General features: G+C 39.3%; 1 protein-coding gene across 1 annotated transcript in view; it reads left to right on the plus strand.

Annotated features, from left to right (window-relative positions):
* The first annotated feature begins 2,708 nt into the window (after nucleotides 1-2,708).
* Nucleotides 2,709-15,080, plus strand: part of KLKB1 (kallikrein B1) — a 28,993-nt gene continuing 16,621 nt past the window's right edge. The window contains exons 1-6 of the mRNA XM_010344362.2: nucleotides 2,709-2,805; nucleotides 3,419-3,477; nucleotides 7,299-7,461; nucleotides 8,802-8,908; nucleotides 12,423-12,582; nucleotides 13,496-13,605. Of these exons, the coding sequence (XP_010342664.1) occupies nucleotides 3,420-3,477; nucleotides 7,299-7,461; nucleotides 8,802-8,908; nucleotides 12,423-12,582; nucleotides 13,496-13,605 (598 nt within the window). The 5' untranslated portion in view covers nucleotides 2,709-2,805; nucleotide 3,419. The remainder of the gene's footprint in view (nucleotides 2,806-3,418; nucleotides 3,478-7,298; nucleotides 7,462-8,801; nucleotides 8,909-12,422; nucleotides 12,583-13,495; nucleotides 13,606-15,080) is intronic.

Raw genomic sequence — 15,080 nt, forward strand, 5'->3', positions numbered from 1 at the left:
AACTTTTACCTAATTCCTGTACCCCTATTGTATTTTGGAAGTAACTTTTTAAAAAAATTTATTGTAAAGGCTCATAGAGAGAAGGGACTTGCCTTGTCTCAGATGAGACTTTGGACTTGGACTTTTGGGTTAATGTGAAATGAGTTAAGACTTTGAAGGACTGTTGGAAAGGCATGACTGGTTTTGAAATGTGAAAAGGACATGAGTTTTGGGAGAAGCCAAGGGCAGGCAGAATGATAGATTAGGTTCCCTACTCCCACCCAAATCTCATCTTGAATTGTAATCCCCACATGTTGAAGGAGGGGCCTGGTGGGAGGTGATTGGATTGAAGGGGGTGATTAGTGGGTGGTGATTGGGAAACCACTCCCATGATCCAGTCACCTCCCACTAGGCCCCTCCTTCAACATGTGGGGATTACAATTCAAGATGAGATTTGGGTGGGAGTACAGAGTCTAACCTATCACAGCACATAACCTAACACAGATCATGTGCTGAGATCTCATGATAGTGAGAGATTTGAAATTGGCAGTTTCCCCTGGACATACACACACACTCTCTTTCTCCTACCACCTTGTGAAGAAGGTGTCTGCTTCCCCTTTGCCTTCCATCATGATTGTAAGTTTCCTGAGGCCTCCCCAGCCATGGGTAACCATGAGTCAGCTAAATCTCTTTTGTTAATAAATTACCCAGTCTCAGGTAGTATTTTTATAGCAGTGTGAAAATGAACTAATAATCTGGGAAATTCTTTTTCTCCCCTTTCTTTCTGAAGGACAGCTTTGCCTGGTATTATATTCTTTGTTGCCAGGTTTTGTACTTTGTATACTTTTAATATATCATCCCACTTTCTCCTGGCCTACATGATTTCTGCTGAGAAATCCACTGGTAAACTTATGAAGCTTCCCTTTTATGTGAAGAATTGTTTTTCTCTTGCTGCTTTGAAAATCGTCTCCTTGTCATGGTAAGGATCTCTTTATATTTAATCTATTTGGAGTTATTTTGGGCTTCATAAATCTGGATGTTTATTTCTTTTATGTCTCCAAATTTTGAGAGGTTTATGTTCTTATTTTTAAAATAAGTTTCCTGCAACTTTCTTTTTCTCTGCTTCTTCTGGGCCTCTTATATTGCATATTGGTTTTCCTGACGGTGTCCTGTAAGTTTTGTCAGCTTTCTGCAGTCTTTTTCATTCCTTTTGTTACTCTGACTGGGTAATTTCAAATGACCTGTGTCTGAGCTTGCTGATTCTTTCTCCTGCTTAATCAAGTCTTCTGCTGAAGCTGTTTACAAAATTTTTCAATTCTGTCATTGTGTTCTTCAGCTCCAGAATTTCTGTTTGGTTCTTTTTTATGGTTCCTATTTTTTTGTTGAACTTCTAATTTTGCCCATGTATTGTTTTCCTGATTTTGTTTCCTGTCTATCTATATTGTTTTGTAGTTCACTGAGCTTTCTCAAGATAATTATTTTTAACTCTTTGTCATGCAGTGTAGATCTCCATTTCTTTAGGGTCACCTCCTGCTGCTTTATTTTCTTCTTTTGATGCTTTCTTGTTTCCCTGATTATTTGTGATCAATGTGGCCTTGCATTGAAGTAGGCACCTATTTCAGTCTTTACGTACTAGCTTAAGCAAAGAAAGCCATTCACTAGTCATATTGACCAGAGATTGTGGGTGGCTGTCTGTTGGAGTATGTGCACAGGATTTCTGCTGGAGTTCTAAGCTGGGCAGGGCTGGATTCTGGGTTCAGTGTGGTGGTCTGTATTCTGTGTGCAAGGACTAGCTTGAAGCATGGGTCCTTGGGGGCTGATTTGGCACTGAAATGAGCATTAAGCCTGAGTCTGCAGAGGCCAGCCTAACATGGGGATCACCTGGCACCTGAGTTCATGAGGATAGGCTTATTTCTGAGTTTATTTAGGCTGTCCTGGCACCACAGTCCACGGGGGTGAGCCCAGCATCTGAGTCCACATGGCCCAGCATGGAGCTGAGATCTCTGGAGACTGAACTCATGCTGGATTTGCAAGGAATGGCCTGGATTCTAAGGCCATGGGTACCAACTTGAATCCTTGGGCTGCTGGGGTTGATGTGGAGGTTAGAGTCTTGGGGTCCAGGATAGAGTTGGAGCAGGCCTGAAGTCTAGATCTTCTGTGGCCATTGTGGAGCCTCAAGCTCCAGGAGCTGACCTGGTCAGGGCTGAACATGGGGCTGAGGCCATAGAGCCTGGTCTGGCTTGTGGCAGGCTTGAATTCTGGTGTTGGGGTTTACTGGAGTGGGCTTGGTGCTTGGGTTCTACAGTGAAGTTGGGTGCTTTCTTAACTGTCCTTCCTCCATGCAAAAGGGTATCACTCACCATACTGTGCTGCCCAGGCTTGAAGGTGGGGTGACACTGATAATGTGAAATTGTCCTTCTTATATTCTTCAATGTGTCTTTTCTTATTTTTGTGCTGCGATCAGGTGCTGTAACCTCTCACTTGATTCGTTAGCTCTAGTGAAGTAATTTTTGTGTGTGGATGCTTATTCAAATTGATGTTTCTGCAAGGAATGAGCACTAGAAACTCCTGTTCTGACAACCTCCTATTCCTATTCTTGCTGACATCACTCCCTGAAATAGTTAATATATTTAACAGCTGAACACAGATAGGATGTTCATCGAATATGTTGACAGGACAAAAAGTTGAAACTGTTGGCAGAAACCCAAAGTCAATATTGAAGCCAAGCAAAATAGTGCCTGCAGTGCCACATTAGAACAGCTTGAAGACTGTTCATTTTTAAGTGACAAGAGAGCCTCACCTCCACAGAAGCAATTGTGTTTTCAGGTAGCAAATTTCTATTATTCTGATTGTTTCCAAATAAACTATAAATTTTAAAGTATAGTTTTTTACTTTATGAGAAAAGTATTCATTTATATTCTAATTTCCTGGGTATTTAGAGAGTATAGAAGGAACTAATATTCTTTTATGTAGAAGTATTTAAATGTAAGATGATTTTAAATCTAAGAGAATATTTGACTGATTTAAATTTTTTTAAATGGGCTTTAATATTTCAGAGGTTTTCTTTACTTAGGGATTTTTGAACGGACATTATTGTCATTATTTATTAATTTTCTTTTTGCCCAGATCAAGAGGTTTCATAACTGTTTACTCTTTCTCTACCAATTGGCCTTCCAACATTGCTAGCCACAGAGGTGGCCTAACAACAATAAACACAACTAGTCTGGAGGTCTCAATTTGTATCTTGGGAAGCATTATAAATTTTCCAACTCCCTAGACACAAATGTAAAAAAAAAAAAACTCTTGTTTTCTCTACTGGTAATTGTGTGCTTTGTCTTGCAAATCAGACATTTACAAGAAAATCTATATCACCTTAAATTAAGATTTATGTTAAATGTAGCCTGAAACCAGCAGAGTTACATATTGTTTTCTTTTTTAGAATGATTTTATTCAAGCAATCAACTTACCTCATTTCCTTGTTTGCTACAGTTTCCTGTGGTAAGTGAATTATCTATAAAACATGAAATTCAGGCCAAGACAGGAGCAGCTAAGTAAATCACACCACCGCTGGAGAAAGCTGTTGAACATACAGCTTCAGGGGAAAAGTTAGTCCCTGATGATTCAGGACATGTGTCCACTTAATGTTCCGGAGCAAGTACCACTTGTCGGATATACTGCTCTGTACATACATTTCAGACCAGGGGAAGGAGCTTGGAAGTGGGAATGTCTTGGGACTTGTGTTGGCAAAAACTTCTCCTTAACAAAAAAGTTAGTCTCCTGAACAAAATAATTAGTCCTCTATTATTATTATCAACATTAAAAATTAAACTTTGTCTGAAAATTCAAAAGAGTGCTAGGTATTTTATAGTATCTGGGTCCAATCCAAGTTTCTGTTAGGTACATGATACCTGGTTTTATTCTGGATCACTAGGGAGCCATTTCAAAAATGAAAGTATCTGGTTTAAATTTAACTTAGTAAACCATCCATTTGCGTAGTTCTAGGTGAATAGCTTTTGACACCAGATTTCAATCTTATTTCTTTATTCATTTCATGAATTTTTGGAGAATAAAAATGATTCTGGACACCGTTTTTCATTAATCATTGTAGAGGGAATTTTCTCTGTGTCCCCACAAGGCATGATTCTGAGTCTACGGTGACTTAAGAGGGCCACAAAACAATGAGTATTTAACTTTCTTCTCAGATGTATGGCTACAATAAACATCTATGGGTAAGGTTTACATTCATAAAGAGGCTTTTTCCAAGAACAAAGTTTTTTTCCCTAAATCATACCTCCCCTGCATCTGTCCCCCAATTCTGATTGCTCTTCTAAACCATAACTTACAAACCCATGTGCAAACTCACTGAAAGCTGAGAAGAGCATAGCCGGGGATACTGTGGACCACGGCCGGATCCAGGTGTGTTTGTGTGTGTGTGTGTGTGTGTGTGTGTGTTTGTCAAAATAAATCATGATTATGGCTAGGAAAATTAGGGGTGTAAATAAGCAAAATATTAGAAACTACATATTGCGTGTAGTCCCAAAATTCAGAAACAGTCACAGTCATTGTTAATCATATTTTGTTTAGTCTTTCAGATATTCTTCTACCTTTACCTATTTGCACATTTTACAAGAAAGAGTAATTAACTATAGATACTTTTTGACTTGCATTTCCCACTTACAGCTATCTTTTGATGCAAATAAATAATATAATATTTTTAGAGCTTGGTATTCTCTTTTTATGGTATTTTTGTGTGTATGTTCTCATGTGCTTACTCAGTTATTTCTGTAGAATATGCTTTTTGAAATAAAAGTACTGGATTCAAAGGTATGAATATTTTTGAAGGTTTTATGGTGTAGCATCATGAAATTATCTTTCGTGGCCCACTTAGGCAGACTCTAACAGGCTTGTGGCTTTGCATCCTGACATATTTATCTTTCTGGAAAGAATATCCTAATTTACTTCTACAGAGCTACTGCCTCTCAGTTTTGGTCCACATGGTTCTGGTGACCCTGATTCTGCTACTGACACCAAAGCTGGAGCTCGTGACCCACCCAGGCCTGAACCAGGAAATGCACGCATCCTGCTGGCTGCAGTGACCCAATCAGAGCCAACGTGTTGCAACAAATCTTCTGTTTAGATGTCTAGAAATAGAACTCTTACTCTTTTTTTTTCCAATTTGACTCGAAACGTAAGAGAATACAGAGGCCTGAGCTGCTGGTACTATTTTGCTACTATGTGAGCTTGGGAGTAATGGTAACACCACGGACTGGAGCAAATGGAAGGAACATATTGTCTGATGCTGTCGGTTGAGCGCAATGTCCAGTTACCCTTTAAGCCTGATTCACCATGGGCTTTTGGATTCTGAACTAACACATTTCATTTGTATTCAAGCCACTTTGAACTAGGTTTTCCATCATTCGCAATCAAAATCAGTATACGAATACTAGTTATTTAATTTTTCACTTTTGCTAATCTCACGGATGAAATGGCTTCTAGTTGTTTTAACTTGTGTGTATTTTTGATTGTTCCCATGTTTTCTATGCTTCCTAATCACTTCTATTTCTTCTGTAAATTATCTTTTTGTGTTTGCCACCTAATTCTTTAAAATTAGAGTACTTTACTGCTCCTTATTGTTTATGTAATTGTTAAACAAGACTGAATAACAGCCCAAAGTCTTTGAAAGCCACCATGATTATGAGATAAATTATGTAACAGTACTTTACAAACGCTCCAAAATACAGTACAAGCATGGCTCTCATGGTCATGGTCATCATTTTCATCATGATCACCAACTTCCGAGGATAAGCAAGAACAAGAACACCTACTAGAAGTTTCTTTCTATTCAACAACAAACTTGGTGTCTTTCTAGTCACCCCTTTCCCTGACTGAGTCACATGGCTGTTCACAGAGAATCAATTGCAGAATGGGAAGCTCTGGGCCAGCACCAGCCCTTGTGTGTATCCTCGCATGTGAATTGGAGGCTGGAAGAGGAGTGACTGCTTGATAATTATGAGTCAGTCAAAACCACCAACTGTCTGAAAAAATAGACTTATAACTAGTACTGTAACTAAACCAACTCCTCCATGTTTTGTGCATACATGAAATCTAGGCAATACACTTGCATTCCAAAAGCTTCCACTTGAAGAGATCTGTGTTCTTTCCAAATATAAACCTTACCCAAGAGGCAGTCATCTTGGCCACACCTCTGAGAGTGAGAGAAGCAATCTTGCTGTGCTGGGTAGTCATAATGGGGCTCAGGGCCAGAATCCCCAGGGGCGTAGGATAGTGCAGAGAAGATGGCCCTCTTCAGGGCCTAATAAAATGGATGTTGCCTAAGCTGCTCATTCCCCCAGGGGCAATACAAAATATATACTATTTAAATCGAAAAGCAACTACTGTCCCAGGGAATGGACAAGGTTGTCATTGGCATAGCCATGGTTAATGGTCAGTTGACTGACTGAGATGAATGTGCCACCTGAACGGGAAAACTTGTTAAGCAGACTTCCAAGAGGGTCTTTCCAGGTAAATCCAAATGTACAAATTAAAGCCGGTAAAGACACCTAATTCTTTAATAATATGTGGGGTGCATTATATTTTGGGAATGATTCCAAACATTAAATAGTTCAAAATGTATTTTCAATTTAGCATGCGCATGCATTTGCTTAAACTATCTTAAAAACGAGTAAAAAATAAACACTCAGTAACTGTCAGTTTGCTTGAATCACACCGAGATAAGGAACAGCATTTAGCATTGCATGCTAGAAAGGACACAGGGCTGGGAGTCAGGGTGGGGTGGCTGTCCAACCACCTTTGTGGACTTTGTGGATCTTGGGCAAGTCTGTGTGCCCTGAAACTCAGTTATTTAACTTCTTTCTTTTAAAAAGCATCAGCCAGAAACAGATAACAAAACCTGCCTCTGTCTTCCTTGATAGAATTGTGAGAAGCTGCTGAAGATGTTTATTACAAAAGTGTTTTGAAAATAGACCAAATATTGTTCTTTTTAAGGCATGATATTTTCATAGCATGTCAGGCAACAGGGAAAAGCTAAGGATTTTATTTTACTGTGGGTAATTTATATGTAAATTATTGTGCAGTTTAATAAAAATAAGCCACATTTTTTATACAGAAGTACCCAGAAAATTAAATAACAAAATAGATTGTTCAAATAATTGGTTTAATATATTTTATTTTCTCAGCATAATTAGAGTTATATTATATAGACCTTTGAGTAGTCAGTGAGAGAGAAGAAAGCAGATATCTTTTTATTAAAAGTGTTATTTGAATTTATCCCAAATTAATTCTTAATGGTTCTATCACAGGATGTCTGACTCAACTGTATGAAAACACCTTCTTCAGAGGTGGGGATGTAGCTTCCATGTACACCCCAAATGCCCAACACTGCCAGATGATGTGCACGTTCCACCCAAGGTGTTTGCTGTTCAGTTTTCTTCCAGCAAGTTCGGTCAATGACATGCATAAAAGGTAGAAGTTGATATTTCGTGATTAGCGAAGCCATTTTTCAAAATGGAATTAGTTGTGTGCAAAAAGGTGTAGTATAACTGAGAGTTCTTTCCCAAACGTGGTTCAAGGACCAGCTTCAGCAAAATCCTTCACGTAGTTCTTACAAATGCAGATTCCTAGGCCACAGCCCAGACTTGCTGAATCAAAGTTTCTTGGGACTAGAAATATGCATTTTAAACTATGATCACATCTAATTAAAGTAAATGATGTTGGTCATTTTCTATTCAATGCCTCAAAATGCTTGAACATTGTTGGGCTAAGAGATTGTCTCAAGAAAGAATCTAACAGGTGAACATTTCATCTGAATAAAGTAACATACTGAACTGTGTGACCCATGATCACTTTAGTGGATAGCACAGTCCAAAGAAAATAAGACAAGCGTTTTGCTGAGAATATAGTTGAGAAAGATCTAGAACTTGTGGTTTGGGGACAGGGCAGATCTGAATGGTGCCTATAGTGGGCCAGTTTGTGCATCTGTGGCATGACGCTATGTGTGGCGTGTATGTGTACACACTTACGCTTGTGACTATGTATTAACTGGGGAATTGTAAACGTTTTGGAGAAATAGTAATTACAATTCTTATTAGGTCTGGGAGATGCTTGTTAATCACGAGCCACAGTTTCATCTTAATGTTTTTTCATTTTGATGAATATCCAGAATAAGCTTTGCGTTGTTGTTCCCATGTCCATATCCATAACCCTTTTCTCATCTTCACTCTATGTGGGTTTATGAGCTATAAGTCAGATAGTCATTCTCTGATCCTACACGTTAAATTTGTAGAGAAAACCCAGATTGTATGTGAGGATCATCGTATTAAAAGTTGAGGTAGGTTCTGGAATTCTTATAAATAATGAAATTAACATGAAGGTTGACAATTTAGACAGAAGGAAGTCTTCCATTATGTGCAGACTACAAGGAGTTAATTAACAAGATGAACACTATGTACAGCTCTTATCACTAATTTAATTTTTTAAGTAAACGAAAGCATTTGCAAAAATAATCACCAATTGGGGGCATAGTTGCCTGAAAGTTTCAGAACACAGGAAAAATCATTAACTCTTTAATATGGTTGTCTTTCTGTACCTAAAAAATGTGAGTGTAAAGAAAATGCCATGCTGAAGTTAGATATTAAGGGGATGTTAGAAAATTACCTCTAAGAGTATTCTTTCCAGCAGGTATTGGGGAAGCTATATTACTTTCCTTATTCCTGGTTTTATTTGTTAGTGTATAGAAAATGCTAGACATTTCCTCAGTGTATGCTTATTATTCTAACTCCTAAGTAAAGCTACTTTTAAAACAGGTTTGGTTGCTTCTTGAAAGACAGTGTTACAGGAACCCTGCCGAAAGTACATCAAACACGTGCAATTTCTGGACATTCCTTAAAGCACTGTGGTCATCAAATAAGTGGTAAGACGCGAATTTCTTAGATACATTTGAGTTAATATTGGATCTACCTTAGAATAGCTTTTGCTCCAAATCTGTACTGCTACAGCCTTTTGGAAAAAAATCACTCGTAAAGATAGGAGATGGGAGCAGTATTCTGGTCACAAAAGAGGGATCCATATTCATCTGGTTACCTCTATTGTCTTTATAAATCAACACATATTTAATGAACCTCTATTTTGTATGAGGTTAGCACTAAAGTATAAGATTTGCAGCAAATCCAAATAATCGTGTCTCTTTGTTTCCAGATAAGAATTTTTAAGAAAACACAAGGGAACATCTCTCTCACAGGTTCACTTGAGGGTAATTTGTACATTAGAGATTCTCAACCATCAGTGATTTTGTTTCTTCCCTTAGGGCACACTTGAAAATGTCTGGAGACACTTTTGGTTGTCACAGCTAGGGAGGATGCAATTAGCATTTACTAAGTAGAGGCCAGAATGTTTGAATGCTGCCCAGATTCTACAAGGCACAGGGCAGTCCTCGACAACAAATAATTTTCTGGCCCAAAATGTCAACCCCAGTGCTGACATCAAGAAACTCTGTGATATACCATTAAGCCCAAATTGAGGAACTGAGTTCTGCAAATCGTGCTAAGAATAATACTTCTTTTTTTTTTTTTTTTTTTTTTTTTTTTTTTTTTTTTTTATTTTTATTTTTTGAGACGGAGTTTCACTCGTTACCAGGCTGGAGTGCAATGGCGCGATCTTGGCTCACCGCAACCTCCGCCTCCTGGGTTCAGGCAATTCTCCTGCCTCAGCCTCCTGAGTAGCTGGGATTACAGGCACTCGCCACCATGCCCAGCTAATTTTTTGTATTTTTAGTAGAGACGGGGTTTCACCATGTTGACCAGGATGGTCTCGATCTCTCGACCTCGTGATCCACCCGCCTCGGCCTCCCAAAGTGCTGGGATTACAGGCTTGAGCCACCGAGCCCGGCAGAATAATACTTCTTAAAGGAAATGTGAGGACTACGATGGTAGAGAACTTTGATTCTGACATCTGAAGCTACTGATGTCTTGGGAAAGAGTTTCTAGTGCTCTCCTAATAAATTTAAGACAAACAAATGATTTCTCAACCATGACTGGGACTGATCAGAAAGTGAAAAGTGCTGAAGGGATTCAACTGATGGGCTGTCAGAATCTTAAAATAGCTGTGCTGTTATTCTATGTATGACTATATATCATTACTATATTGTTTTTATTTTTCTTGTGCACAGTTAATTTTGTAGGTTCCAATTTCAGATTTTTAAAATGTGTCATCCTTTCCTCCTCACTGACGTGACCCCTTCAGTACTCACACACTTTGAGCCTGCTGTTTGCATTTTAGCCAGTTGTCAAAGGATGGGAATGTCTTAGTTACAAATACGGGCCTGACTTAGCCAGGTATAGTCGGCCGGGCGCGGTGGCTCACACCTGTAATCCTAGCACTTTGGGAGGCCAAGGAGAGTGAGTCACTAGAGATTGGGAGTTCAAGACTAGCCTGACCAGCAAAGTGAAACCCCATCTCTACTAAAATACAAAGTTAGCATGGTGATGCATGCCTGTAATCCCAGCTACTGGGGAGGCTGAGGTAGGAGAATCACTTGAACCTGGGAGGTGGAGGTTGTGGTGAGCTGAGATCACACCATTACTCTCCAGTCCGGGCAGCAGGAGTAAAACTCTACCAAAAAAAAAAAAAAAGAAAAGAAAAAGAAAAAATGGTGTAGTGTACCTGAGATGGCGTACATTTCCTATTTTATAAGATCAAATTTGTATGTTAATATAATTTGGTATAAATGATTCGAGTAAGTGTTCTTTCCGATTGTTGTATGCTATAGCAAAATTTAAAGAGAAAGTCGTGTTGTGCCTTTCTCAATATACCTGTTATTTGTTAATGTATTCTAAAACTTAGTGTTACTCATTTAGCTTGCTTTCAATGATTTTTTTTCCTAACTTGCAACATCTTAAAGTGAAAAATTGTTCCTGAGTGCATAAAATCTCTATACTCGAAACAATTCTAGTCAAAAGCATTTAGAGCTTTCATATGAACACCGAAAAAGTTTTTATTTGTAAGAGTCCCATCGCAACTCTTAGCCTACTCTTTTCTTACATGCAGAAAAATTGGAAAGTGGTTTTATTTCTACCGTCTACAAATTTTTGTTTGAGAACCACTGTGAATAATCCACCTCCCTGCCCAACTCAGCCTACTGTTTTCCTGACAGCTTGTATGTTTTCTGTCTTTCCCACCCTTACATTTAGTTTTATGGCTTTAACCGTACTTCTTAGGAGTGGGAAGTTACCTACAATAGATTATGGCTTATTTCACATTATCTTCAGGAATAAAACTTTAAGAAAGTATATGGTTCATACTTCTGGTTACATTACTTCCTTAACCAAAAGTACAACTAAGAAAATTGAATCTAGCTGGGCATGGTGGCGCGTGCCTGTAAATCCCAGCTACTCAGGAGGCTGAGTCAGGAGAATTGCCTGAACCCAGGAGGCGGAGGTTGTGGTGAGCTGAGATTGTGCCATTGCACTCCAGCCTGGGTAACAAGAGTGAAACTCCGTCTCAAAAAAATAAAATAAATAAATAAATAATTTTTTTTTAAAAAAAGAGCCTAATTTTGGTTCACTGTCTGTGAAAAGAATTATCTATATCTTTTGCATGTAAGACAAATATCCATGAAAAGGGTATGTAAGGCTGGGTATGGTGGCTCACGCCTGTAATCCCAGTACACTGAGAAGATCATGATGAGGTCAGAAAACCGAGACCATCCTGGCTAATGTAGTGAAACCCCATCTCTACTAAAAATACAAAATATTAGCTGGGTGTGGTGGTACACACCTGTAGTCCCAGCTACTCAGGAGGCTGAGGCAGGAGAATAACTTGAACCTGGGAGTTGGAGGTTGCAGTGAGCCGAGATCATGCCACTGCACTCCAGCCTGGGAAACAGAGTGAGACTCCATCTCAAAAGAATGGAAGTGGTTTCATCACGCATATGTAACAACTCTCCAGATTTGGAAATAATTGACCCAGATGCAACTTGTAATCAGACAGGAGAAGTTGAAAGCAGAAAAATAACACTAGGACATAAGGAATCTCCTTTACTTAATGCACAAGGTCAAAGGCACAGTTTCTTTAGTAATGCAAACCTCAGCACATATTATAGGTGTCCTCATTATTATTGCCTTATTTCCCACTGCTCATTGATAATTTCAATGTGAAATTTACCTGTATTGTTGCATGCATCTTGCAGTTTAAGAAGTGAAGTAACCCTTTTTCGATGCTATTGTTTTAGGGAAAATATTGGATTGTGCTTACTTCAAGCAGAGTTCGATAGTTTATGGACATAAAAAAAATTTTAAATCCCTTAACATAGCAGTTGCCACAAATGGGTTATTATCCTTCTAAACGGCCGGCTCAAATAGTAGTGGGTGTCAAATCTACCTCTAGAAAGAAAATGGACTGTATTTGCTCTATGCATTTTTCTTGTACAGCTTGCCACCGAGACATTTATAAAGGAATTGATATGAGAGGAGTCAATTTTAATGTATCTAAGGTTAGCAGTGTTGAAGAATGCCAAAAACAGTGCACCAATAATATTCGCTGCCAATTTTTTTCATATGCCACACAAACATTTCACAATGCAGAGCACCGGTGAGTACAATTCATGGTGTTTTTTGTTTATATTGGTGCCTCCAGGATTTCACTGTATTCTTCATAACCTCTTTTTGTTTCCCCAACTGAAAACCGAACAGGGCTTTTACTCCTAACCACTTTCCTCATTTAGTCTGTTTTATTCTTTATCTTCATTTTTAAATTAAATACTTCATTTTAATTTCATGTGTTTCCCTACTCTTTTCCCCTAGTGTGTAATTGCACCCCTGGCCTCCTGTTCCCCGACTTCACCAAGGCTGATTCTTCTGATTTGTAACAAATCAGGTCTTTCCTCAAATATCACCCCCTCCAAAAGGCCATTTCTGAGCATTCTCTTTCAAGTCACACCCAGCTCTGTTGATTTCATTCATGGAGCTAATCACAATTTGATGTCAACTTGTGAATTTTTTTCCTCATTTTTAAACCTCATTTTTATTTGCATAAATTTATGAGTACAAGTGTAATTTTGTTACCTTGATGTACTGTATAGTGGTAAAGTCTGGGTTTTTAGTATGTCCATCACTGGAGTAATGTACATTGGACCCACTAAACAATTTTTCGTCACCCACCCCCTTCCCACCTCTCTGTCACCTTCCCAGTCTCTACTATCACTCCACATTCTACTCAATTTTGGTGTGATTTTTTCCTGAAGTGAGTAAGTTCCATTTGCCTCACACTTAGGCCTTGCTTATAGAATGAGGGTTTAGTATCGTAGTGTCTCTGGCCTCATTCTCACCCTACTTTCCTTTGTGAGGGGATGGATGTCCATTTGATTAATAATGCAAACCCCTAACTCACTCATTGTCAGGGTCATTGCTTTTCCCAATGTCCATGTGAATACTAAATGTTACCCAGACTGCTGCCTACACCTCAAAGGGCAGGAAGTAAAGTAACCTCTTTTCTTCACATTCAGGAACAACTGCCTCTTGAAGCACAGTCCCGGAGGAACACCTACCAGTATAAAGGTGCTGGATAACGTGGATTCTGGATTCTCACTGAAGCCTTGTGCACTTTCAGAAATTGGTAATTGTAGGATGACTTCCCTTTGTGATTGTAGCAGGCAGAATAAGAGCCCCCAGAGATGTCCCTGCTCTAAGCCTTGGAACCCGCACTGTGTCCCTACAGTTAGCAAAAGGGCTTCTGCCAGTGTGATTCAGTGAAGCACTGTGAGATGGGAAGATTATTCTGGCTTTCTGGATGGGCCCCAGGTACTCACAAGGGTTGAGTACTCACAAGGCTTATAAGAAAAAGAGAGAGGCAGAAGGGTCAGAGCTAGAGAGAGAGGTTTGAAGGTGTTACACTGCTGGCTTTGAAGCTTGTCATATGTAAACTTTTGATGCCACAAAAGAAGTAGAACTCAAATATTAATTTTCTCAGCAAGGCAATTTACTTCTATAGAAGGGTGCATCTCGCAAACAGAGCAACGGTGAGCACACATCTGAACAGGGGAGGGGAAGAGGTTCTTATCCTTGATGCAGCCCCTACTGCTGTGTCATTCCCTTATTGGCTGGAGTTAGACAACACAGTCAAAGCTAATTCTGATTGGCTGTTTTAAAGAGAGCAGGGGGATGAGCCAGATTGGCACGGTGAGTGGTTTGATAGGAAAAACGGTTATGGCAGAGCAGGTGACTGGGGGTGATTCAAGTCAAAGCAGGTGACTGGAGCAGGTGACCAGAATGAGTCAGGATGGAGCAGGGGACTGGGGGAACAGATGTGAACTACTGATCAGAACTGGTGGGAAAGCTGTTTACCAAAACTGGAGGCAAGGGGGCACAGAGAACCAGGAAGTTAAACTTGGAATTGGAGCATTAGAGAAAAAGAGAACTGAACATACTGACACACTGATTCTTTGAAGAGAAACTTGGAGTTCACTATATCTAACAATCCCCCATCTTGAATGTTTATGGTTTTTATTTTCTCTTCAAACTTCCTTCACATGTCTTGGCTTAGTTGTTCTTCTATCTCTTTGACAGCATCCCTGGTGTAATTCATAAACAGCCGCTAATCATAATACATGTAATTAATTAAATGTACATTTTTATTAATTGTCACCTACAAAAATATTGACTCAAATCCTGCAAGTATTTGATCTCTGGCTTTACATTTATCTGGTAACTCCAATAGTGTTTATATAAACATGGGAGTTAAAGGGTTAAAGGACCCATGTGATGCACTTTTTTTTTTTTTCTTTTTTTCTCTCTCTCTTTTTTAAATCGTGTTGATGGACTGCTAGGGTGAAAGGGATGGCCAGTTGGACAAGGGTACAAGCACTGCTCTAAGTACTTGGCAGAGTACACAGCAATAGTCCCTGCAGTACTACCACACACCTGCTCGGGGATGGACAAGGGCAGACTGAGACTGGTGAGCTCTTGAAAAGGCTTGGTTTCACGGCACCCTGTTAAGCTGGCATTCCTTGAATGCCAACTCCCCCCCCCCCACATCGTGAAAGGCACAGGGTGAATTAACAGTGGGGGCTGGAGGCCAGATGGCACTGGGGG

The sequence above is a fragment of the Saimiri boliviensis genome, chromosome 3, assembly GCF_048565385.1.
Source record: "Saimiri boliviensis isolate mSaiBol1 chromosome 3, mSaiBol1.pri, whole genome shotgun sequence".
Taxonomy (NCBI): Eukaryota; Metazoa; Chordata; class Mammalia; order Primates; family Cebidae; genus Saimiri; species Saimiri boliviensis.